At 41.1% G+C, this 26,683-nt stretch overlaps 1 protein-coding gene across 1 annotated transcript in view; it reads left to right on the top strand.

Moving 5' to 3' along the window:
• Positions 1–22,799, top strand: part of atp1b2b (ATPase Na+/K+ transporting subunit beta 2b) — a 44,367-nt gene extending 21,568 nt beyond the window's left edge. Inside the window, exons 3-8 of the mRNA XM_034178640.1 lie at positions 7,234–7,362; positions 7,453–7,566; positions 7,748–7,953; positions 8,192–8,251; positions 17,363–17,458; positions 21,990–22,799. Coding sequence (XP_034034531.1) covers positions 7,234–7,362; positions 7,453–7,566; positions 7,748–7,953; positions 8,192–8,251; positions 17,363–17,458; positions 21,990–22,151 — 767 coding nt within the window. The 3' untranslated portion in view covers positions 22,152–22,799. The remainder of the gene's footprint in view (positions 1–7,233; positions 7,363–7,452; positions 7,567–7,747; positions 7,954–8,191; positions 8,252–17,362; positions 17,459–21,989) is intronic.
• The last annotated feature ends 3,884 nt before the right edge of the window (positions 22,800–26,683 follow it).

Raw genomic sequence — 26,683 nt, 5'->3', positions numbered from 1 at the left:
TAAAAAAAAAAAAAAACTCTGCTACTTGCTGCAGCTGGCTCTTCCCCCAAAAAACTCTGTCATAATTGTGTTTAGAAACCAGTCACCATTTGTTTTATTATACATCTGTGTAGTTAATTAATAAAATATTCTCTACAGACGATTCAATCACGCGCGCACGTAAGAAAAAAAGAAAAGGAAAAAGCTCCGCTCCCCGCTGCTGCAAGTAGGGCTGCTACTCGCTCCAAAAACTCTGTCATAATTGTGTTTAGAAACCAGTCACCATTTGCTTTATACATGTGTGTAGTTAATAAGTAAAATAATCTCCAGGATGATTCGCGCGCGCGCACGTAAAATAAAAATAAAAATAAACTCCGCTCCCCGCTGCTGTGGTGCTGCTGTTCGCTCCAAAAACTCTGTCATGATTGTGAAATAAAGGACAAAAGAGACATAAGTCCTGCTCACAGGCTGCTACCAGATACAGGACATGTTCACATCTTCAGTCAAACTCTAGACATCTCCACGTCACTACATATTCAGTCCCTGATTGGTCATCGCGGCGCGACGAGACGAAAAAGTTCAGATTTTTGAACTTGGGGAGGAGGGCAGCGCGACGTTGCAGCACTGTTGTCGTGTGTTACCTGTGCTGCTCCACAGCCTGTTCAGTGGATTTTTATTTTATTTTTTAGCACTGTTGTCGTGCGTTACCTGTGCTGTTCCACAGCCTGTCCAGTGGATTTTTATTTTATTTTTTACCACCGTTGTCGTGTGTTACCTGTGCTGCTCCACAGCCAGTCCAGTGGATTTTTATTTTATTTTTTGGCACTGTTGTCGTGTGTTACCTGTGCTGCTCCACAGCCTGTTCAGTGGATTTTTGTTTTGTTTTTTGGCACTGTTGTCGTGCGTTACCTGTGCTGCTCCACAGCCTGTCCAGTGGATTTTTATTTTATTTTTTGGCACTGTTGTCGTGCGTTACCTGTGCTGCTCCACAGCCTGTCTAGTGGATTTTTATTTTATTTTTTACCACTGTTGTCGTGTGTTACCTGTGCTGCTCCACAGCCAGTCCAGTGGATTTTTATTTTATTTTTTGGCACTGTTGTCGTGTGTTACCTGTGCTGCTCCACAGCCTGTTCAGTGGATTTTTGTTTTGTTTTTTGGCACTGTTGTCGTGCGTTACCTGTGCTGCTCCACAGCCTGTCCAGTGGATTTTTATTTTATTTTTTGGCACTGTTGTCGTGCGTTACCTGTGCTGCTCCACAGCCTGTCTAGTGGATTTTTATTTTATTTTTTACCACTGTTGTCGTGTGTTACCTGTGCTGCTCCGCAGCCTGTCCAGTGGATTTTTATTTTATTATTATTATTTATTTATTTATTTTTTTAGCACTGTTGTCGTGCGTTACCTGTGCTGCTCCACAGCCTGTCCAGTGGATTTTTTTTTTTTTTTTTAGCACTGTTGTCGTGCGTTACCTGTGCTGCTCCACAGCCTGTCCAGTGGATTTTTATTTTATTTTTTACCACTGTTGTCGTGCGTTACCTGTGCTGCTCCACAGCCTGTCCAGTGGATTTTTATTTTTATTTTTTTATTTTTTTGGCGCTGTTGTCGTGCGTTACCTGTGCTGCTCCACAGCCTGTCTAGTGGATTTTTATTTTGTTTTAGCACTGGTGTCGTGCGTTGCCTGTGCTGCTCCACAGCCTGTCCAGTGGATTTTTATTTTTATTTTATTTTATTTTTTAGCACTGTTGTTGTGCGTTACCTGTGCTGCTCCACAGCCTGTCTAGTGGATTTTTATTTGTTTTAGCACTGTTGTCGTGCGTTACCTGTGCTGCTCCACAGCCTGTCCAGTGGATTTTGATTTTGATTTTATTTTATTTTATTTTATTTTTTTATTTTTTTTTTTTTAGCACTGTTGTCGTGCGTTACCTGTGCTGCTCCACAGCCTGTCCAGTGGATTTTTATTTTTATTTTATTTTATTTTATTTTATTTTTTAATTTTTTTTTTTTAGCACTGTTGTCGTGCGTTACCTGCGCTGCTCCACAGCCTGTCCAGTGGATTTTTATTTAGCACTGTTGTCGTGCGTTACCTGTGCTGCTCCACAGCCTGTCTAGTGGATTTTTATTTTGTTTTAGCACTGTTGTCGTGCGTTGCCTGTGCTGCTCCACAGCCTGTCCAGTGGATTTTTATTTTATTTTAGCACTGTTGTCGTGCGTTACCTGTGCTGCTCCACAGCCTGTCTAGTGGATTTTTATTTTATTTTAGCACTGTTGTCGTGCGTTACCTGTGCTGCTCCACAGCCTGTCTAGTGTCGGATTCCCTGTTTGGGAATCCGCTAGCTTAGCGTAGCTACTAGCTCTTAGCCGTTTTAGCATGGCGGCTTCTCCTGTCTCTCCCGTACTTTTCTGCTCTGGGTGTGAAATGTTTAGTTATTCCTCGGCCTCTTTTAGCAGTAACGGTACTTGTAATAAGTGCAGCTTATTCGTAGCTTTGGAGGCCAGGCTGGGCGAATTGGAGGCTCGGCTCCGCACCGTGGAAAATTCTACAGCTAGCCAGGCCCCTGTAGTCGGTGCGGACCAAGGTAGCTTAGCCGCCGTTAGTTCCCCCCTGGCAGACCCCGTGCAGTCGGGAAGGCAGGCTGACTGGGTGACTGTGAGGAGGAAGCGTAGCCCTAAACAGAAGCCCCGTGTACACCGTCAACCCGTTCACATCTCTAACCGTTTTTCCCCACTCGACGATACACTCGCCGAGGATCAAACTCTGGTTATTGGCGACTCTGTTTTGAGAAATGTGAAGTTAGCGACACCAGCAACCATTGTCAATTGTCTTCCGGGGGCCAGAGCAGGCGACATCGAAGGACATTTGAAATTGCTGGCTAAGGCTAAGCGTAAATTTGGTAAGATTGTAATTCACGTCGGCAGTAATGACACTCGGTTACGCCAATCGGAGGTCACTAAAATTAACATTGAATCGGTGTGTAACTTTGCAAAAACAATGTCGGACTCTGTTGTTTTCTCTGGGCCCCTCCCCAATCAGACCGGGAGTGACATGTTTAGCCGCATGTTCTCCTTGAATTGCTGGCTGTCTGAGTGGTGTCCAAAAAATGAGGTGGGCTTCATTGATAATTGGCAAAGCTTCTGGGGAAAACCTGGTCTTGTTAGGAGAGACGGCATCCATCCCACTTTAGAGGGAGCAGCTCTCATTTCTAGAAATCTGGCCAATTTTTTGGGATCCTCCAAACTGTGACTGTCTAGCGTTGGGACCAGGAGGCAGAGCTGTGGTCTTATACACCTCTCTGCAGCTTCTCTCCCCCTGCCATCCCCCTATTACCCCATCCCCGTAGAGACGGTGCCTGCTCCCAGACCACCAATAACTAGCAAAAATCTATTTAAGCATAAAAATTCAAAAAGAAAAAATAATATAGCACCTTCAATTGCACCACAGACTAAAACAGTTAAATGTGGTCTATTAAACATTAGGTCTCTTTCTTCTAAGTCCCTGTTGGTAAATGATATAATAATTGATCAACGTATTGATTTATTCTGCCTAACAGAAACTTGAAATCATCAGAATAATTGATAGAATACTCGATTACTAAAATAATCGATAGCTGCAGCCCTACTAAGAAACAGCCTGTTCCTGTAGCTTTAAATGGAAAGGAACTGTTCCTTGCCATGCCCCCTTTTGAAAGAGAGGAGGTGCAGCAGCAGTATAATAGCTGGGACAATATAATTTTTAAGAAAAGCTTCCAAGTCTCACTTGACTTTGGGTTTAATATTTTATTTCTTTTGTTTTCAGGTTACTTTCTTTGCAGTCTGGCTGACGATGATGGGTGGAAATTAGCCTCTTAAACTAACTCAGGCTCTAAACCAGTGCTGTAATACGAGGTCTATTAGAAAACTAACGATGAGTGACTCCACCCATCCTCACACAAAGGCTGCTTACAAGCAAATGACGCAACCGACAGGCGTGAAAAAAATCACGCATGCGCACGAAGGTTCAAGGTTGGCTCATGCAAGCACACGTGATTCAAATCCATCAGGTTTTTGAAAAAATAAAAAGGTCCGGTACTTTTCTAACAGACCTCGTATATTTACAACATTTGTTACACATCACAAATGCTCTTAGGCAGACTTTGCATAACATTCTTCAGTGACATCCTGATGGCAAAGAAGGCTCATGAAGGATTTGGTGTTCTTTTCTGAGCCCACTAGATGGCAGTAATCATTCAAAAAAGGGATCCAAAGAAATTGATGCACATTGACCATCACAGAAACTTTAGTGCACCCCACAATAAGCGAAGTGCGCAACACATCTGCGCATGCGTGGGTCAAATGGGGGCAAAAATTCCAACTACCACACTCACACTGCTCCCAATGAATTTCGTATACAGTAGCATTAGTAAGCAAGTCCCTTCGGCTGCTCCCTTGTTTGCACTCGGGGTTGCCACAGCAAATCCAAGGTGGATCTGCATGTTGATTTGGCACAGGTTTTACGCCGGATGCCCTTCCTGATGCAACTCCACATTACATGGAGAAATGTGGCAGGGGTGGGATTTGAACCCAGAACCTTCTGAACTGAAACCAAACGCATTAACCACTTGGCCACCACCCCCGCTATACAGTAGCATTAAGTCTTACAGGGATTGTTTCAAAGGCTTTAAGCCTTATGCCGCATTCACACCGGGCACGATCAGACGCTACAAATTCGCGTGGGTCGCCAGGCGACAGACGCGCCTCCTTCGCCCGGTGTGTCGCTCTGCTTGGGTGGACTTTCGCTGCGAAAATTCGCCCCGGTGCATCATCAAATAGGAGGAGCTTCCATTCCGCTCGCCGGCTCCAGTTGTCAGTCAAGTTAACATGACGGACCTTGATCACACTGAGCAAGTTGTTGTGAAAAGCTCCCAATACAGAGAGTATCTTTATTTGCTGCAGGAGCTGTGTCTGGGTGACGGCCGCTTTCAGAGGTCCTTCCACCTCTGCGGGACCCAGTTTGAGGACCAAATGTCCTGTTCGCGCGCGCACATGTAAACAATTAAAAAAAAAAAAACTCTGCTACTTGCTGCAGCTGGCTCTTCCCCCAAAAAACTCTGTCATAATTGTGTTTAGAAACCAGTCACCATTTGTTTTATTATACATCTGTGTAGTTAATTAATAAAATATTCTCTACAGACGATTCAATCACGCGCGCACGTAAGAAAAAAAGAAAAGGAAAAAGCTCCGCTCCCCGCTGCTGCAAGTAGGGCTGCTACTCGCTCCAAAAACTCTGTCATAATTGTGTTTAGAAACCAGTCACCATTTGCTTTATACATGTGTGTAGTTAATAAGTAAAATAATCTCCAGGATGATTCGCGCGCGCGCACGTAAAATAAAAATAAAAATAAACTCCGCTCCCCGCTGCTGTGGTGCTGCTGTTCGCTCCAAAAACTCTGTCATGATTGTGAAATAAAGGACAAAAGAGACATAAGTCCTGCTCACAGGCTGCTACCAGATACAGGACATGTTCACATCTTCAGTCAAACTCTAGACATCTCCACGTCACTACATATTCAGTCCCTGATTGGTCATCGCGGCGCGACGAGACGAAAAAGTTCAGATTTTTGAACTTGGGGAGGAGGGCAGCGTGACGTGAGGCGATGCAATATCGCGCCACAAACGCGCAAAACGCTCAGAATCGCTTCACTCACCTCCATCGCATCGCGCTGCGCGGTTTGACGCCAAAACGCGTCCTTACATAGGGATTACATGGCAACCTGTGGCTGCAGTCGCTCGCGTCGCACCCGGTGTGAACGCGGCATTAAGCAACACATACAATAATGACAGCCCTTACCAAAAAATAGTACTGATAAGTATATAAAAAGTAAACTAGAAGTATACTTGAAATATACTTACATATACTACTTTTTGGTAAGGGAGGGGTGCATTGTGCTGTTTTCAAATGCTCGAACGGAATTTATAGGCTTGAAAGCTGGCTGAAAACACACGATTTCAAAGCTCCACCGAGTCCACACAAAGACGGAAAGAAGAAGAAAGGTGGTCGTAAACCTCCGTTCATATACACAATTTCGCCACAGAAGACAAAGATCCAGATGGACGTACAAGACGGACTAAAATTGTATGTTTCTTGCACACATTTATTTTGTCAATATCCTGAAACCGTGCTGCCGTTTTCGTGCATCGGCTTATGACTGTAATGTTGCGCCATGAATGACGTGGCGTGTAATATTGTAAAATTGACATGTTCTATAAACAAACTGCATGCATGCACATATCATTGTATGTCTGTCAACTTATCAAAACAAATGTGACACCAAAGAGGTTATATGTGAGACCCACCTTCCTTGTAATCATTACGAAGCTGGCGGAGTAGCAGTTTCTCATCCCAGTTTAGCAAATATTCTGCAATATCCACAGTTTCAGACTCTGGACTTCGTCTAACCATCCGTCAGTTGCCTTCAAGGGGTCAGAAATTTGTTTGTCTCCAACTATCAACAAGGACTGGTCATTTTCGACAGCGGCTCTCTCTTCGGCGCTAACGGTAGTTTCTGTAACAATGCAGCACATGCAAGCACAGCCAGCTCTTCTTTCTGCTTCTGTCCACTGCCGTACGTAGTCCTGGTTGTAACAGGCAATCCGCGGAGCTTACAAAAACACTTTAAATCGTCAACTTTCCAGCGGTTGAAATGATCCAAATCACAACACTCCTTGCTGCTTTCTGCTGCCATAGCTTGTGGGTTGGTAGTCGAAAAATTTAGTCTACCCATAATACACCGCGCGGCCTGAGATGCGCACTTCGATTATTTCTACATGTAAAATTGTGGTAAGATGTGGGATTGATGTGGGCCCAAAAGGACCGTTGTTGGGGCAGAAATAAAAATACCTATAAATGTGATGCTGGACAACATGACAGGCCAAATCAACGGGAGCCACAACCTGGGTGGCTCTGGTCTAGACATGGGCTTTCTTTTACATATGTCAGAGCAATTGAAAAATAACTATTCTCGGCCTAAATTTAGCTGGTGGGGGGGGGGGTAAATTAAATCAATGAACACACACTGAAAATGTAACTTTGAAGGGGTTAAATATCGAGCTCCAGTGATAATTAGCTGTAAAAAGTAGATAAAAACAATTTTCTACACTACAAGCTTGTTAACGCTTCAGCACTTCCTACCCAGAGTAAAAATCCAAAATATCCAACTTTCTGTTCCTTTGTGCTTTTGTTATTCCATGATGCGATAAGACTACTCTGTCATCGTTTGCAGGTCTTATCCTTCTCTTCTATGTCATTTTCTACATCTTCCTGGCCGGCTTGTTTGCACTCACCATGTACGTCATGCTGCAGACCTTGGATGAACACAAACCCACCTGGCAGGACAGACTCGCCACACCAGGTGCAGTGAATAGTGATAAGATTGGCATGAATGCGGGTCACAGTCCTGTGCTGCAGCCTCGCCCACTCTTTGTGTCTCTGGCTGTGACAGGGATGGTGATCAGACCCAATGCCAAAGCAAACGATGCCTTTGAAATCATCTATAGCATCAAGAGAACAGAGAGTTGGGACACTTACACTCAGGTGCTGAACAACATTCTTGAACGTAAGTCTGTCTTTCTGTTTTAACACTTTGCTGTGGATTATCCTAGGATCCACTGTGGATTGTTTTACCTAATAACAGATAATTCCTTTATTGTCAGTAGGTTGCTGATTGCCTCGTGTCAGGGTTTTAGTTGAGTCATGTTTAACCTCCCCCCTCCCACCCTCCCCGCTCTCTCCTACAGCTTACAATGACTCGATCCAGGCGCAGAAAAATGACCCGTGCACCCCAGATCAGTACTTCCTGCAGGAGGACAGCGGCAATGTGAAGAACAACCCAAAGCGCTCCTGTCAGTTCAACCGCACCATCCTGGGCGACTGCTCTGGAATCAGGGACAGTTCCTATGGATACGAGGAGGGCAAACCATGCATCATCATCAAGCTGAATCGGGTATGAAAGAGAAAGAGGGAATGAAAATGAGATACTGTTGCTAGGCAACATGGAGTGGCTGAGATCATGCATTTGGTCAACAATGAGGGAAAGGTTAACACCGTGAAAGAAAGCATAAGATTACAGACACTAGTTAATGTTTTTTTTTTATTTTAACATCGGTTTGTGTTTCTAGTCTGTATTATTAAGGGACTCAAATGCACATGGGGCAGGACCTGTGTTTTTTCTTTCTCGCCAGGTGATTGGGCTGTTGCCAGAGAGTGATTTGCAGAGTCCATATGTTACCTGTGGTGCAAAGGTAATCTTTATTTTTCAAAATGAAAGGCTTAACACAGTGGTGCCCAACTGTTCCAGAAAGGCCGAGAGGGTGCAGGTTTTCTTTGCAGCCACTGACTCCAGCAAGTGATTTCACTGATGAATTTATCCCACCTGTTCAAAGGGATGTTAATCAGTGAAATCACCTGCTGAAGTCAGTGGCTGCAAAGAAAACCTGCACCCTCTCGGCCCCTTCTGGAATAGTTTGGACACCACTGGCTTAACACAATAATCTGGATTTGAGCCCATCCACGATTCCTGTGCTTCTCCACCTCCATTCCCTTTCATATACTGTATATCTTTTTTTTTTCAACAATTATTTGCTGCACATTGCATAACCCTCTCCATTCCCCTAATCCTACCCCCCCCCCCCCCCCCCCCCCCCCAGCATTACCCTGCATTTTGTGCTCCCGTCAGAAAAAGCACCACATTTTCGTGATGGGATCGCGAACCATACATTAATTTACACTTTATGATGCCATCACAAAGTGCCGTGAGATCGGGTTGCTTTGACCTGTTCTCAGAAATACAGAGTTGGCAAACATGAATGGGTAAGGATAGACAGAAACTGGTTTTTATGTTGCAGTTGGATTAAACTTATATTCATAAGAACGATACTGTAGATTGTAGCTATCTGTAAAAAAAACAAAAAAAACACAAAGGTGCATTTTCATTTCAATAATTTGTGCAAAATCCAAGAACAGCAGGTAAAATCAGATCACCGCAAAGATCAGAAGGATTGTTCAAATGATCAAACAAGCACCATAATTGACACGTATATACAAACAGGAGCCAAGGAAGAATCCAACATGGCTGCCAATTCTGGTTTGAAATTTCATAATATGATAATAACATGCAGCAAATATTATGACGGAAGGAGAATGTACCAAATGACAGATTCTGACAGAAGGGGGATGTACCAAATGACAGATTCTGACGAAAGGAGAATGTACCAAATGACAGATTCTGACGGAACGGGAATGTACCAAATGACAGATTCTGACGAAAGGAGAATGTACCAAATGACAGATTCTGACGGAACGGGAATGTACCAAATGACAGATTCTGACGGAAAGGGGATGTCCCAAATGACAGATTCTGACGAAAGGAGAATGTACCAAATGACAGATTCTGACAGAAGGGGAATGTACTAAATGACAGATTCTGACGGAAGGAGAATGTACCAAATGACAGATTCTGACGGAACGGGAATGTACCAAATGACAGATTCTGACGGAAAGGGGATGTCCCAAATGACAGATTCTGACGAAAGGAGAATGTACCAAATGACAGATTCTGACAGAAGGGGAATGTACTAAATGACAGATTCTGACGGAAGGAGAATGTACCAAATGACAGATTCTGACAGAAGGGGAATGTACCAAATGACAGATTCTGACGGAAGGAGAATGTACCAAATGAAAGATTCTGACGGAAGGGGGATGTCCCAAATGACAGATTCTGACGGAAAGGTGATGTCCCAAATGACAGATTCTGATGGAAGGGGAATGTACCAAATGACAGATTCTGATGAAAGGAGAATGTACCAAATGACAGATTCTGACGGAAGGGGGATGTACCAAATGACAGATTCTGACGAAAGGAGAATGTACCAAATGACAGATTGTGACAAAAGGAGAATGTACCAAATGACAGATTCTGCCGGAAGGAGAATGTACCAAATGACAGATTCTGACGGAAGGAGAATGTACCAAATGACAGATTGTGACAAAAGGAGAATGTACCAAATGACAGATTCTGACGGAAGGAGAATGTACCAAATGACAGATTCTGACGGAAGGAGAATGTACCAAATGACAGATTCTGACGGAAGGAGAATGTACCAAATGACAGATTCTGACAGAAGGAGAGTGTACCAAATGACAGATTCTGACGGAAGGAGAATGTACCAAATGACAGATTCTGACTGAAGGAGAATGTACCAAATGACAGATTGTGACAAAAGGAGAATGTACCAAATGACAGATTCTGACAGAAGGAGAATGTACCAAATGACAGATTCTGACGGAAGGAGAATGTACCAAATGACAGATTCTGACGGAAGGAGAATGTACCAAATGACAGATTCTGACGGAAGGAGAATGTACCAAATGACAGATTCTGACGGAAGGAGAATGTACCAAATGACAGATTCTGACGGAAGGAGAATGTACCAAATGACAGATTCTGACTGAAGGAGAGTGTACCAAATGACAGATTCTGACGGAAGGAGAATGTACCAAATGACAGATTCTGACTGAAGGAGAATGTACCAAATGACAGATTGTGACAAAAGGAGAATGTACCAAATGACAGATTCTGACGGAAGGAGAATGTACCAAATGACAGATTCTGACGGAAGGAGAATGTACCAAATGACAGATTCTGACGGAAGGAGAATGTACCAAATGACAGATTCTGACTGAAGGAGAGTGTACCAAATGACAGATTCTGACGGAAGGAGAATGTACCAAATGACAGATTCTGACTGAAGGAGAATGTACCAAATGACAGATTGTGACAAAAGGAGAATGTACCAAATGACAGATTGTGACAAAAGGAGAATGTACCAAATGACAGATTGTGACGGAAGGAGAATGTAACAAATGACAGATTGTGACAAAAGGAGAATGTACCAAATGACAGATTCTGACGGAAGGAGAATGTACCAAATGACAGATTCTGACTGAAGGAGAATGTACCAAATGACAGATTGTGACAAAAGGAGAATGTACCAAATGACAGATTGTGACGGAAGGAGAATGTAACAAATGACAGATTGTGACAAAAGGAGAATGTACCAAATGACAGATTCTGACGGAAGGAGAATGTACCAAATGACAGATTGTGACAAAAGGAGAATGTACCAAATGACAGATTCTGACTGAAGGAGAATGTACCAAATGACAGATTGTGACAAAAGGAGAATGTACCAAATGACAGATTCTGACGGAAGGAGAATGTACCAAATGACAGATTGTGACTGAAGGAGAATGTACCAAATGACAGATTGTGACAAAAGGAGAATGTACCAAATGACAGATTTTGACAAAAGGAGAATGTACCAAATGACATATTCTGACTGAAGGAGAATGTAACAAATGACAGATTGTGACAAAAGGAGAATGTACCAAATGACATATTCTGACTGAAGGAGAATGTAACAAATGACATATTCTGACTGAAGGAGAATGTAACAAATGACAGATTCTGACGAAAGGAGAATGTACCAAATGACATATTCTGACTGAAGGAGAATGTACCAAATGACATATTCTGACTGAAGGAGAATGTAACAAATGACAGATTGTGACAAAAGGAGAATGTACCAAATGACAGATTCTGACGGAAGGAGAATGTACCAAATGACAGATTGTGACAGAAGGAGAATGTACCAAATGACAGATTGTGACAAAAGGAGAATGTACCAAATGACAGATTCTGACAGAAGGGGAATGTACTAAATGACAGATTGTGACAAAAGGAGAATGTACTAAATGACAGATTGTGACAAAAGGAGAATGTACCAAATGACAGATTCTGACAGAAGGGGAATGTACTAAATGACAGATTGTGACAAAAGGAGAATGTACCAAATGACAGATTGTGACAAAAGGAGAATGTACTAAATGACAGATTCTGACGGAAGGGGAATGTACCAAATGACAGATTCTGACGGAACGGGAATGTACCAAATGACAGATTCTGACGGAAAGGGGATGTCCCAAATGACAGATTCTGACGAAAGGAGAATGTACCAAATGACAGATTCTGACAGAAGGGGAATGTACTAAATGACAGATTCTGACGAAAGGAGAATGTACCAAATGACAGATTCTGACAGAAGGGGAATGTACCAAATGACAGATTCTGACGGAAGGAGAATGTACCAAATGAAAGATTCTGACGGAAGGGGGATGTCCCAAATGACAGATTCTGACGGAAAGGTGATGTCCCAAATGACAGATTCTGATGGAAGGGGAATGTACCAAATTACAGATTCTGATGAAAGGAGAATGTACCAAATGACAGATTCTGACGGAAGGAGAATGTACCAAATGACAGATTGTGACAAAAGGAGAATGTACCAAATGACAGATTCTGACGGAAGGAGAATGTACCAAATGACAGATTCTGACGGAAGGAGAATGTACCAAATGACAGATTCTGACGGAAGGAGAATGTACCAAATGACATATTCTGACGAAAGGAGAATGTACCAAATGACAGATTGTGACAAAAGGAGAATGTACCAAATGACAGATTCTGACGGAAGGAGAATGTACCAAATGACAGATTCTGACGGAAGGAGAATGTACCAAATGACAGATTCTGATGGAAGGAGAATGTACCAAATGACAGATTCTGACGGAAGGAGAATGTACCAAATGACAGATTCTGACGGAAGGAGAATGTACCAAATGACAGATTCTGACTGAAGGAGAATGTACCAAATGACAGATTGTGACAAAAGGAGAATGTACCAAATGACAGATTGTGACAAAAGGAGAATGTACCAAATGACAGATTGTGACGGAAGGAGAATGTAACAAATGACAGATTGTGACAAAAGGAGAATGTACCAAATGACAGATTCTGACGGAAGGAGAATGTACCAAATGACAGATTCTGACGGAAGGAGAATGTACCAAATGACAGATTCTGACGGAAGGAGAATGTACCAAATGACAGATTCTGACTGAAGGAGAATGTACCAAATGACAGATTGTGACTGAAGGAGAATGTACCAAATGACAGATTCTGACTGAAGGAGAATGTACCAAATGACAGATTCTGACTGAAGGAGAATGTACCAAATGACAGATTGTGACAAAAGGAGAATGTACCAAATGACAGATTGTGACGGAAGGAGAATGTACCAAATGACAGATTGTGACAAAAGGAGAATGTACCAAATGACAGATTCTGACTGAAGGAGAATGTACCAAATGACAGATTGTGACAAAGGAGAATGTACCAAATGACAGATTTTGACAAAAGGAGAATGTACCAAATGACATATTCTGACTGAAGGAGAATGTAACAAATGACAGATTCTGACGGAAGGAGAATGTACCAAATGACAGATTCTGACTGAAGGAGAATGTACCAAATGACAGATTGTGACTGAAGGAGAATGTACCAAATGACAGATTCTGACTGAAGGAGAATGTACCAAATGACAGATTCTGACTGAAGGAGAATGTACCAAATGACAGATTGTGACAAAAGGAGAATGTACCAAATGACAGATTGTGACGGAAGGAGAATGTACCAAATGACAGATTGTGACAAAAGGAGAATGTACCAAATGACAGATTCTGACTGAAGGAGAATGTACCAAATGACAGATTGTGACAAAAGGAGAATGTACCAAATGACAGATTTTGACAAAAGGAGAATGTACCAAATGACAGATTCTGACGGAAGGAGAATGTACCAAATGACAGATTCTGACGGAAGGAGAATGTACCAAATGACAGATTCTGACTGAAGGAGAATGTACCAAATGACAGATTGTGACTGAAGGAGAATGTACCAAATGACAGATTCTGACTGAAGGAGAATGTACCAAATGACAGATTCTGACTGAAGGAGAATGTACCAAATGACAGATTGTGACAAAAGGAGAATGTACCAAATGACAGATTGTGACGGAAGGAGAATGTACCAAATGACAGATTGTGACAAAAGGAGAATGTACCAAATGACAGATTCTGACTGAAGGAGAATGTACCAAATGACAGATTGTGACAAAAGGAGAATGTACCAAATGACAGATTTTGACAAAAGGAGAATGTACCAAATGACAGATTCTGACGGAAGGAGAATGTACCAAATGACAGATTGTGACTGAAGGAGAATGTACCAAATGACATATTCTGACTGAAGGAGAATGTACCAAATGACAGATTGTGACAAAAGGAGAATGTACCAAATGACAGATTTTGACAAAAGGAGAATGTACCAAATGACATATTCTGACTGAAGGAGAATGTAACAAATGACAGATTGTGACAAAAGGAGAATGTACCAAATGACATATTCTGACTGAAGGAGAATGTAACAAATGACAGATTCTGACGAAAGGAGAATGTACCAAATGACATATTCTGACTGAAGGAGAATGTACCAAATGACATATTCTGACTGAAGGAGAATGTACCAAATGACATATTCTGACTGAAGGAGAATGTAACAAATGACAGATTGTGACAAAAGGAGAATGTACCAAATGACAGATTCTGACGGAAGAAGAATGTACCAAATGACAGATTGTGACAGAAGGAGAATGTACCAAATGACAGATTGTGACAAAAGGAGAATGTACCAAATGACAGATTGTGACAAAAGGAGAATGTACCAAATGACAGATTCTGATGGAAGGAGGATGTACCAAATGACAGATTCTGACGGAAGGAGAATGTACCAAATGACAGATTGTGACAGAAGGAGAATGTACCAAATGACAGATTGTGACAAAAGGAGAATGTACCAAATGACAGATTCTGATGGAAGGAGGATGTACCAAATGACAGATTCTGATGGAAGGAGGATGTACCAAATGACAGATTCTGACTGAAGGAGAATGTACCAAATGACAGATTCTGACTGAAGGAGAATGTACCAAATGACAGATTGTGACAAAAGGAGAATGTACCAAATGACAGATTGTGACGGAAGGAGAATGTACCAAATGACAGATTGTGACAAAAGGAGAATGTACCAAATGACAGATTCTGACTGAAGGAGAATGTACCAAATGACAGATTGTGACAAAAGGAGAATGTACCAAATGACAGATTTTGACAAAAGGAGAATGTACCAAATGACAGATTCTGACGGAAGGAGAATGTACCAAATGACAGATTCTGACGGAAGGAGAATGTACCAAATGACAGATTCTGACTGAAGGAGAATGTACCAAATGACAGATTGTGACTGAAGGAGAATGTACCAAATGACAGATTCTGACTGAAGGAGAATGTACCAAATGACAGATTCTGACTGAAGGAGAATGTACCAAATGACAGATTGTGACAAAAGGAGAATGTACCAAATGACAGATTGTGACGGAAGGAGAATGTACCAAATGACAGATTGTGACAAAAGGAGAATGTACCAAATGACAGATTCTGACTGAAGGAGAATGTACCAAATGACAGATTGTGACAAAAGGAGAATGTACCAAATGACAGATTTTGACAAAAGGAGAATGTACCAAATGACAGATTCTGACGGAAGGAGAATGTACCAAATGACAGATTGTGACTGAAGGAGAATGTACCAAATGACATATTCTGACTGAAGGAGAATGTACCAAATGACAGATTGTGACAAAAGGAGAATGTACCAAATGACAGATTTTGACAAAAGGAGAATGTACCAAATGACATATTCTGACTGAAGGAGAATGTAACAAATGACAGATTGTGACAAAAGGAGAATGTACCAAATGACATATTCTGACTGAAGGAGAATGTAACAAATGACAGATTCTGACGAAAGGAGAATGTACCAAATGACATATTCTGACTGAAGGAGAATGTACCAAATGACATATTCTGACTGAAGGAGAATGTACCAAATGACATATTCTGACTGAAGGAGAATGTAACAAATGACAGATTGTGACAAAAGGAGAATGTACCAAATGACAGATTCTGACGGAAGAAGAATGTACCAAATGACAGATTGTGACAGAAGGAGAATGTACCAAATGACAGATTGTGACAAAAGGAGAATGTACCAAATGACAGATTGTGACAAAAGGAGAATGTACCAAATGACAGATTCTGATGGAAGGAGGATGTACCAAATGACAGATTCTGACGGAAGGAGAATGTACCAAATGACAGATTGTGACAGAAGGAGAATGTACCAAATGACAGATTGTGACAAAAGGAGAATGTACCAAATGACAGATTCTGATGGAAGGAGGATGTACCAAATGACAGATTCTGATGGAAGGAGGATGTACCAAATGACAGATTGTGACAAAAGGAGAATGTACCAAATGACAGATTGTGACAAAAGGAGAATGTACCAAATGACAGATTGTGACAAAAGGAGAATGTACCAAATGACAGATTGTGACGGAAGGAGAATGTACCAAATGACAGATTGTGACAAAAGGAGAATGTACCAAATGACAGATTGTGACAAAAGGAGAATGTACCAAATGACAGATTGTGACAAAAGGAGAATGTACCAAATGACAGATTGTGACAAAAGGAGAATGTACCAAATGACAGATTGTGACGGAAGGAGAATGTACCAAATGACAGATTGTGACAAAAGGAGAATGTACCAAATGACAGATTGTGACAAAAGGAGAATGTACCAAATGACAGATTGTGACAAAAGGAGAATGTACCAAATGACAGATTGTGACGGAAGGAGAATGTACCAAATGACAGATTGTGACGGAAGGAGAATGTACCAAATGACAGATTGTGACAAAAGGAGAATGTACCAAATGACAGATTGTGACAAAAGGAGAATGTACCAAATGACAGATTGTGACAAAAGGAGAATGTACCAAATGACAGATTGTGACGGAAGGAGAATGTACCAAATGACAGATTGTGACAAAAGGAGAATGTACCAAATGACAGATTGTGACAAAAGGAGAATGTACCAAATGACAGATTGTGACGGAAGGAGAATGTACCAAATGACAGATTGTGACAAAAGGAGAATGTACCACCGTTTGTAAAAGTGTTTTTGCACTTCCCAGCCACCGTATATTAGTGAGGGAAGTTACCAAGACACCTTGTGTCAAGCAAGACAAACTGTGCATAGGAACAGAAAGGGATTTTCTTAAAAAGAGGATATGAAACTTTAGCTGCAGTGTGGAAGAAGGCATGTGAGACTCAGGTTTAGATTTAATCTGTTTTCTTGTATAAAATCTTTCGCTGCCCCACATGAACAAGTGACAGATGTTGCACCAATCAAAAGTTGTGTTAAATGGTAAGCGTTTCTCCGCTTTCTTTTTTTTTTTTTTTTACAGAGAAGATGGGCATGTTGGGAAATTAGACTCCTACATTGAGCAACAATAATAATAACTGATTCACTGTGTTCACACCCACAGAGGGAAGACACTGACAAGATTGGAGATATAATGTATTTCCCTGTCAATGGCACTTTCAACCTCATGTACTACCCTTACTATGGCAAGAAAGCTCAGGTAACAGTCTCTACTTAATATAAACAGAATTCATTTAAGGGGTCATACTGTCTGAAATAATTTGAACATGCATGCACGTTATGCATGCACGTTATGCATGCACGTTATGCAAGTTAATTATAGCAAGCCTTTCAAGTTAAATATCTTCAAAGTTTCACAATTCTATGACTGTGCATGAAGAAATTATCTTGCTATAAGCAAAATTTAGGGCTAAAGTGTCCCATCATGGACTTCTGTGACATGCGCCACAGAAGATTCCTCTCTCTTCAGAGAGGGAGTATATTTTCATTTAAAGCAGCAGCTTCAGCATCACAACATTGATTGGAAACGGAGTTGCGTTTTTTTTGTTGTTGTTGTTTTGTTTATTTTTTCCTGACATTTACAGTTCCATGGTAATATTTTGGAAAAGGGCTACATTTATAGAAATAAGTTCAGGTATTTTATTCTTAATGAACTTGACTGTTTAAAAGTCCTTTTTTACTTTTTTTTTTTTTTTTTTTTTTGTGCATGCCTGATACTTTGAAATGTGGGTGTGCTATCAGTGTTATTATTATATTTTTTGATGATTGTTGCTGCTATAAATAGATGTGGTTGTGTGTAACAGTCAGTCATAATGTCATGATGGCTGCTCTGGCAATGTTGGAAGTCTGTGCTAATGTAACTATAAGATGAGAAAGAGACAGAGATTGTTCTGGCTCTACATCATAATCAGCCCATGTGGTTATTTAGGTTTCCAAGGATTCTTCTCCATACATCTTTACAGCATTAGAGTGTTAGACCCAGAGAGGATTGGTATGCAAATAATTATTTGAGGATATGTCTACGTTCACTCATAGCTGAAGGTTGGAGTGGAAATAAGACTTGTCCATGTGCACCCAATTAAACAATGATTGGCATTTAAAAAAAGAGGACTGTGTATACACATGGCCTTATGATGCTGGCAAAAAATGATTTTTTTTTTTTACCTGAGGACAACAAATATGGCCATCAGGTATTGTGAAGGCTTTGCGTCCATCCGTGCTCAACATAAGTCCAGTCCTATTACTGCCAGGGTCTTGAAATTCGCAGGAAAGCGTTAACGTCCACTAATTCAAAGCTAACGTCCGCTCTTTTAAAAAATCAAATCAATTCAAATCAAATCAGTTTTATTTATATAGAGCCAAATCACAACAAACAGTTGCCCCAAGGTGCTTTATATTGCAAGGCAAAAGCCATACAACAATTACAGAAAAACCCCAACGGTCAAAATGACCCCCTGTGAGCAAGCACTTGGCAACAGTGGGAAGGAAAAACTCCCTTTTAACAGGAAGAAACCTCCAGCAGAACCAGGCTCAGGGAGGGGCAGTCTTCTGCTGGGACTGGTTGTGGCTAAGGGGAGAGAATCAGGAAAAAGACATGCTGTGGAAGAGAGCAGAGATCAATCACTAATGATTAAATGCAGAGTGGTGCATACAGAGCAAAAAGAGAAAGAAACACTCAGTGCATCATGGGAACCCCCCAGCAGTCTAAGTCTATAGCAGCATAACTAAGGGATGGTTCAGGGTCACCTGATCCAGCCCTAACTATAAGCTTTAGCAAAAAGGAAAGTTTTAAGCCTAATCTTAAAAGTAGAGAGGGTGTCTGTCTCCCTGATCCGAATTGGGAGCTGGTTCCACAGGAGAGGAGCCTGAAAGCTGAAGGCTCTGCCTCCCATTCTACTCTTAAAAACCCTAGGAACTACAAGTAAGCCTGCAGTCTGAGAGCGAAGCGCTCTATTGGGGTGATATGGTACTATGAGGTCCCTAAGATAAGATGGGACCTGATTATTCAAAACCTTATAAGTAAGAAAAAGAATTTTAAATTCTATTCTAGAATTAACAGGAAGCCAATGAAGAGAGGCCAATATGGGTGAAATATGCTCTCTCCTTCTAGTCCCCGTCAGTACTCTAGCTGCAGCATTTTGAATTAACTGAAGGCTTTTCAGGGAACTTTTAGGACAACCTGATAATAATGAATTACAATAGTCCAGCCTAGAGGAAATAAATGCATGAATTAGTTTTTCAGCATCACTCTGAGACAAGACCTTTCTAATTTTAGAGATATTGCGCAAATGCAAAAAAGCAGTCCTACATATTTGCTTAATATGCGCATTGAAGGACATATCATGATCATAAATGACTCCAAGATTTCTCACAGTATTACTGGAGGTCTGGTTAGACACCATGTTTCTAAGATTTGTGGGGCCAAGTACAATAATTTCAGTTTTATCTGAATTTAAAAGCAGGAAATTAGAGGTCATCCATGTCTTTATGTCTGTAAGACATTCCTGCAGTTTAACTAATTGGTGTGTGTCCTCTGGCTTCATGGATAGATAAAGCTGGGTATCATCTGCGTAACAATGAAAATTTAAGCAATGCTTTCTAATAATACTGCCTAAGGGAAGCATGTATCAAGTGAATAAAATTGGTCCTAGCACAGAACCTTGTGGAACTCCATAATTAACCTTAGTCTGTGAAGAAGACTCCCCATTTACATGAACAAATTGTAATCTATTAGATAAATATGATTCAAACCACCGCAGCGCAGTGCCTTTAATACCTATGGCATGCTCTAATCTCTGTAATAAAATTTTATGGTCAACAGTATCAAAAGCAGCACTGAGGTCTAACAGGACAAGCACAGAGATGAGTCCACTGTCTGAGGCCAAAAGAACATCATTTGTAACCTTCACTAATGCTGTTTCTGTACTATGATGAATTCTAAAACCTGACTGAAACTCTTCAAATAGACCATTCCTCTGCAGATGATCAGTTAGCTGTTTTACAACTACCCTCTCAAGAATGTTTGAGAGAAAAGGAAGGTTGGAGATTGGCCTATAATTAGCTAAGATAGCTGGGTCAAGTGATGGCTTTTTAAGTAATGGTTTAATTACTGCCACATTAAAAGCCTGTGGTACATAGCCAACTAACAAAGATAGATTGATCATATTTAAGATCAAAGCATTAATTAATGGTAGGGCTTCCTTGAGCAGCCTGGTAGGAATGGGGTCTAATAGACATGTTGATGGTTTGGAGGAAGTAACTAATGAAAATAACTCAGACAGAACAATCGGAGAGAAAGAGTCTAACCAAATACCGGCATCACTGAAAGCAGCCAAAGATAACGATACGTCTTTGGGATGGTTATGAGTAATTTTTTTCTCTAATAGTTAAAATTTTATTAGCAAAGAAAGTCATGAAGTCATTACTAGTTAAAGTTAAAGGAATACTTTACTCATGCTTATTTATTATGTAAAAGCTAACGACAAATAAACACTTCTAAAACTGAAAATGCTGTTTCTGTAATCTGATAACACACCTGGGGGGGGGGTTCTGCATCGTAAGACAATAGGATCTTAAAAATTAATTAAACAACTGGTAATACAGTATACAAATAATGAATGTTTATGAGTTCAATGGTATGAATATTTCATGAGGTGAAAGATGGAATGTTCCATTCAACGAGGTGAAGTCGAATCAACGAATCAAATATTTGTTCCACTGAAAGAATGTAAAAACATTCATTATTTGCTTTATATAATGGTTAAAATGGATGTTTGCCATTTGATATTATATTCATTTATAAACAGCAGAAAAGGGACTTACATTTTGGTGTTCATCACAGGTGCTTTGGCATCAGCAGTCCAACATGAACTTTAAATAAGAGTCCAAAATTGTTCTCAGTCAACTTGGAAAAACAGTTAGATAGTTCGTGATACTCCCCCCCACCCAAAAGACTTTGTGTACTTCCTCAGTCGAGCGAAAAATCGCATTAGAAATTAGTCCAGCTGTTCATCCTAACAGCTCTTCATGCCTCCAGACGGCTTATGGCATAGTGGATTTGATTTTGTGTGTGTGTGTGTGTGTGTGTGTGTGTGTGTGTGTGTGTGTGTGTGTGTGTGTGTGTGTGTGTGTGTGTGTGTGTGTGTGTGTGTGTGTGTGTGTGTGTGTGTGTGTGTGTGTGTTAGAAGAATTAGCACCATCGATTAGCTTGTTGAAATTGTCATCCATCAGCAAAACAAACTCCACCATGTTTAGCTAAATGCCGTTCCCATAGTGTGTGCGTGGGCGGGGTTCGCAGCATACAATGGTACAAAACGTATGGAACCAAATTTGCATGGTAAATGGAACCATATTTGCACGCTAAATGATGCAACACAAATGGAATGAATAATCCATGTCACGTGACATTCAATGCACCAATCAAATGACAAGGATCCACTCAGGTGTAATATAAAACACAATGGTCATACAGCCGAGGGTATTTTAGCATTAAACAAATATTAAACAAATATTTATGTATACTGTATTCCAATTGTATTTTGTATTCAGTAACTGGTTATATTTAAGAGCAATCCTACCCAAATTTCACTTTACAAAACACACACAGAGAGAGATTACACTCATACTGTATATTTCTATATTTAATTATAACTATTTGAATGAGGCTGTGAGAGTAGTGTCAGATTTGGCGTAAAACCTGATGGACCCCCCCCCCCCCCCCCTTTGTGTAGGTGAACTACTCTCAGCCTTTGGTTGCCATCAAGTTTCTCAACATCACTCGAAATGAAGACATCAACGTGGAGTGCAAAATCAACGCCAACAACATTCCCACTGGAGGCGAAAGGGACAAGTTTGCTGGAAGAGTGTCTTTCAAGCTGAGGATCAACGACTAGGTCCAACCCTTTCACTCTCCCAAAAACTACTTTTTTCTTCATCCGCTGTCGTGCTGCACATGCACAGAAAAAAAAAATTGACAGCATTCACACCTTTGGTTTAGCTTGCCATATTCTCTTACAACCCTCTGCTTTGGTGAATTAAGACAACAAGAACAAAAGGTGGTAATCCTGTCATTGTTTCTGTCTGTGAGCACTTGGAAAAGTTATTTTCTGTCATTTAGTTTAAAGTGATGTCTGTTTATACTGCATGACAAACTAGGGGATGTAAAGGATCTCAACATGTTTCAACGGAGCAGCAATCTTATCATTTTATTGCTGCTTCCTTTTTGCTGTCTCCTTATAGAACATCCCACTATATAATATACACAATTTACAATACAAAAGGTGTATATCTACAGTATTTATATGGTATCATAACCTTCTTTCTGTATGTCCATTTTGTTGCACTTAAAAGGAAAAATACAACAGACTAAAATATATCTTGATGGATGGATGCAGAAATTAAGCCATTTTGCATGTGTGTGTTTTGTGTGTATGTTCCCCCCAACCCCATGTTTCACCTCTCTGCTACTTGTGACTTAAGGTTTTGTTAAACGCTGACCACCAGGAGGAACGTCACTGATCCTCACACAGAAGAAAAAAAGGTGCATAAATTGAAAGGGGCATCTGAGTTTAAGCATCACAACATTTCTGTGCATTTCTGCTTGTATGTGTGCGTGCATACATTTCATTCCTTGTTTCTGTGTCATACTGTAGGTCGGGAAGTTGCATGCAACGTGCAATATTCATTAAGTGGCATACATTATGAATGGTTGGCTCCATTCTTTCAATAAGAGGATGTCTGTTTTATTAATTAATCATTTTTGCTTTGATGTTAATTCTGGTTATTTGACCTCATAAAGCAGATTTTGTAATGTTCACTGCACTGATGAAGAGCAACAACACCTTAAATTAACAGCAATGTGATTTTTTTTTCACCAAGTGGTGAAGAGCAAACTTTAAAAAGGTGCTTTAATGAGCACAAACAACAATGCTGCCTCTGTTATATGTCTCCATTTTTAATGAGTTTAAACTATATTTAAAGGAAAAGAAAACCCACTGATGAATTACAGGTGGAAAAATAGACTGTGCTAAAAACTTACAATTGATGCATATCAATGAAAATAAGGAGCTCTTACAACTGATATATCTGCCTCAGAAAGTCGGTATTTAATGAGAATTCATCCATCATGGACAATTTCATAGATGCCACCGTTGACACAATTTTAACCAATCAAATGTAATCCCCTGCATCGCTTGCAGAATGCTGTGACATAGGATGGGCACAGAAAACCTACACATGGCGAACACACGCTGATGTAAATACCGTAATTTCCAGACTATAAGATGCTACTTTTTTCACACACTTTAACACTGCGGCTTAAACAATGATGTGGCTAATTTCTGGATTTTTACAGGCTTTCTCATAAGTCAAAATATGTCACTTGATGCTGTCTATTAATTGGCTGAAAGCTGTGGTCCTCATGCAGTGTAAATTCACACACACAATAGATATAAAGTCTTACCTGATAGTTTTAGTGGATTCATCAACACATCCTGCAGAAAACGACGTCTGAAAACAATTAAACCCTTGTCGTGGATGAAGAAAAGTCCCTCTGGCACTTTGCACTGCAGTCGCGCTCCCGTTAGATCAGTCAGGCGAGTCACCCCCCTGCCCCCCCACCGTGTCTTTTCGCCGCAGTCGCGCTCCCGTTACATCAGTCACGTGAGTCTCTCTCTCCCTCTCTTCCCCCCTCCCTCCTTCCCCATCGTCTCTCTGTCTGCGCTACAAGTTGAAAACGTCACAGCGCCTCATTAACGTCTCATTTACCACAGACACCAGGTGATCCTGGGTGCACAAGGACATTATCTCATGTTGCACAAAGGAAAAAAAAGGTTAAAATTACCAGTAATCAGTTCTGCGTGTGGAGCGGAGACGGCGCAAGACACCATATGCTCACTGAATGACATGCGTGTCAGAAAAATAGCATTTACAATACATATTTAATTAAAAGTTAAAAAATGTTTTGTCTAAGAGGACTCAAACTTGTTTCAGAAAGGGCAGAGAGGGTGCAGGTTTTCTTTGCAGCCACCCACTCCACCAGGTGATTTCACCGATTAACTAATTCCACCTGCTCAAAGTGATATTAATCAGTGAAATCACCTGGTGGAGTGGGTGGCTGCAAAGAAAACCTGCACCCTCTCAGCCCTTTCTGGAACAAGTTTGAGATGTCTAACATCTTTGCCCCTTCTATACTGCAGGGTGACACTGGCGGAGTATTGAACCTCTATGCCCATGTGATGTCATACATCGCTGTTATAGCAGATGGCATAACAGCCTGCTGGTGGCTTTAGCCATACAAAAACGCTCTTAGCTTCAACATAAATGTTCACACGTGCCTACAACCTTTCATATGGGCTCTCAATATCATAATCTACCAACCCAATCGTAAATTATCAGTGGGTTTTCTTTTCCTTTAAAACTCTCTTTTTTCCGTGTGTCATCTATTTCATATTAGATGTACAGTGCTTAGAAAATATTTTGTATTCATTTGCAGTGAAAGTGTTTTTTTTTCTCTCTCTCTCTCTCTCTCTCTCTTTTGTGATCTTGAGTTAAAATTTGTGTAGTTTTGAGGAGGAGGGACTAGAAAATGGTATTTTCTCTCCCCTTATTTTAATTATTCTTGAAAATACTTATGGAGCATATCAAAATTCTACAGAAGAGGATTATAGCAGCAGACAGGATATCTCATTGTTAGTTTTGTACGCACAGATGTGTCACAATGAACAGACAAATAATTTCTCAAACCTGACTTCATCGAAGCTCACGCCTGATTTTAGGGCTGAACATAACGTAGCAACATAAAGTTGTAAGGAATGTGTGTGTACTCACACCTTTGCTGAAAAGTAGTGAGTACATAAAAGTAAGTTCCTTCAGCTGCTCCCTTGCTTTCACTCTGATTCGCCACAGCAGATCCAAGGTGGATCTGCATGTTGGTTTGGCTCATGTTTTACACTGGATGCCCTTCCTGAGGCAACTCCACAATGGAGAAATGTGGCAGGGGTGGGGTTGGAACCTTTCACACGGAAACCAAGTGCACACTTGGCCACCACCCCTGCGAAAGTAGTGACTACATGCATCTGTTTAATCATATCAGGGCAAGAATGCCTACACATTCATCATCGTGGCCTAAGTGTATGAGATTAGTGTTGTGTAGGCCGTATTGTAGAGGCCCGGTCACATGGCATACAAAGATTCCTGAACGAAGGGAAAAAAGTAAACAAGTCACAATTGCTGAGAAAAGGTGGACGAACAAAAGCGCAAAAGGAACGAGGAGGAATGTGATCATGCAGTCAGTCACACGCAGGTGCGCGGTTTCGATTACCAGTTCTGATCACGCACGCACAGGCACTGTGTACGATCAGACACACACGCACACGTTTCACCTTCTCTCAAGCTGATTCATTCTGGATGAATGCATTCAGTGTTTGGATGTGTTGTAGTGCACACGCACGTACACGCGCACAAAAGTACTGCCTCGTACATGATTTAGTGACTCAAACGTTCAAAAAAGAATGCAGCCATTTGCGATCACACTGGGTTTTCTGTTTTTATATGTCACACCTCTGTGGATCAAAGCTGTTCACACGCAAATGTCCACTGCTGCTGGAATTTTTTCCACATTTGAAATTCATGCTTCTGTAAACTGCTGCCTGGTTTGCACAAACGGAGGTACAGTTTGCTCAAAGAGATCAGAGCAAATGACACAAAATATTATTATATCCCGTCAGCCCTCAGCTCCAAGGAAACAAAGCTCCTGCAAAGCCCCACTGCTGTGAACAAATACACAGTGAATAAGGATCACCTCCTCAAACCTTTTGAACAGGCTGGAGGAGAGCAAGCCCTTGAGAGTTCATGGACAGAATGCTGCAGCTCCGACCGAATGTTTTGTGCAGCAACTCTCTCCTCAGGTGAGCACAGCGCTGGAACCACACCACGATTATGGACTGCCATGCACTGGCGGAGGAGGCCGACAAATTCTTCCTGGCTGTCCAGCACCACGGCATGACTGTGGCAGCACTCACCACATCACACGCAGCGGCAGAAGCCCCACACCACACTCCAGCTCTGCCACAGAGGAGCTGCAATATTGCTCACAAACTGGCTTCTGTACTGCATGAAAACATTCAGCTGGTCGAACGAAGTCAAACTAAATGTTAATGTTACAAAAACTAAGTAAACAATTAAAAAAACATCAAGAACAACAGCAAAATGAAATACGAACGAATTGAGATTTTTGGCAGCATTCATTCAAATTTTTTGACAGTTTAAAAATCCTGATGAAGCGCCAGCTGCAGGAACGAAGCTGCGCGAAGGTTAAACGATGCCAATGAAAGTCCAGATTTCTTGTTTCGTTTGGGCTTTGTTGCCCTTCATTAAGTGCCATGTGACCAGGCCACTGGAGAAAATGATAGTGCCTAACTATATG

This window comes from Thalassophryne amazonica, chromosome 9, assembly GCF_902500255.1.
Source record: "Thalassophryne amazonica chromosome 9, fThaAma1.1, whole genome shotgun sequence".
Taxonomy (NCBI): domain Eukaryota; kingdom Metazoa; phylum Chordata; class Actinopteri; order Batrachoidiformes; family Batrachoididae; genus Thalassophryne; species Thalassophryne amazonica.
Note: the sequence above shows the minus strand (reverse complement) of the source record. Positions and strands in the feature narration are given on the sequence as shown.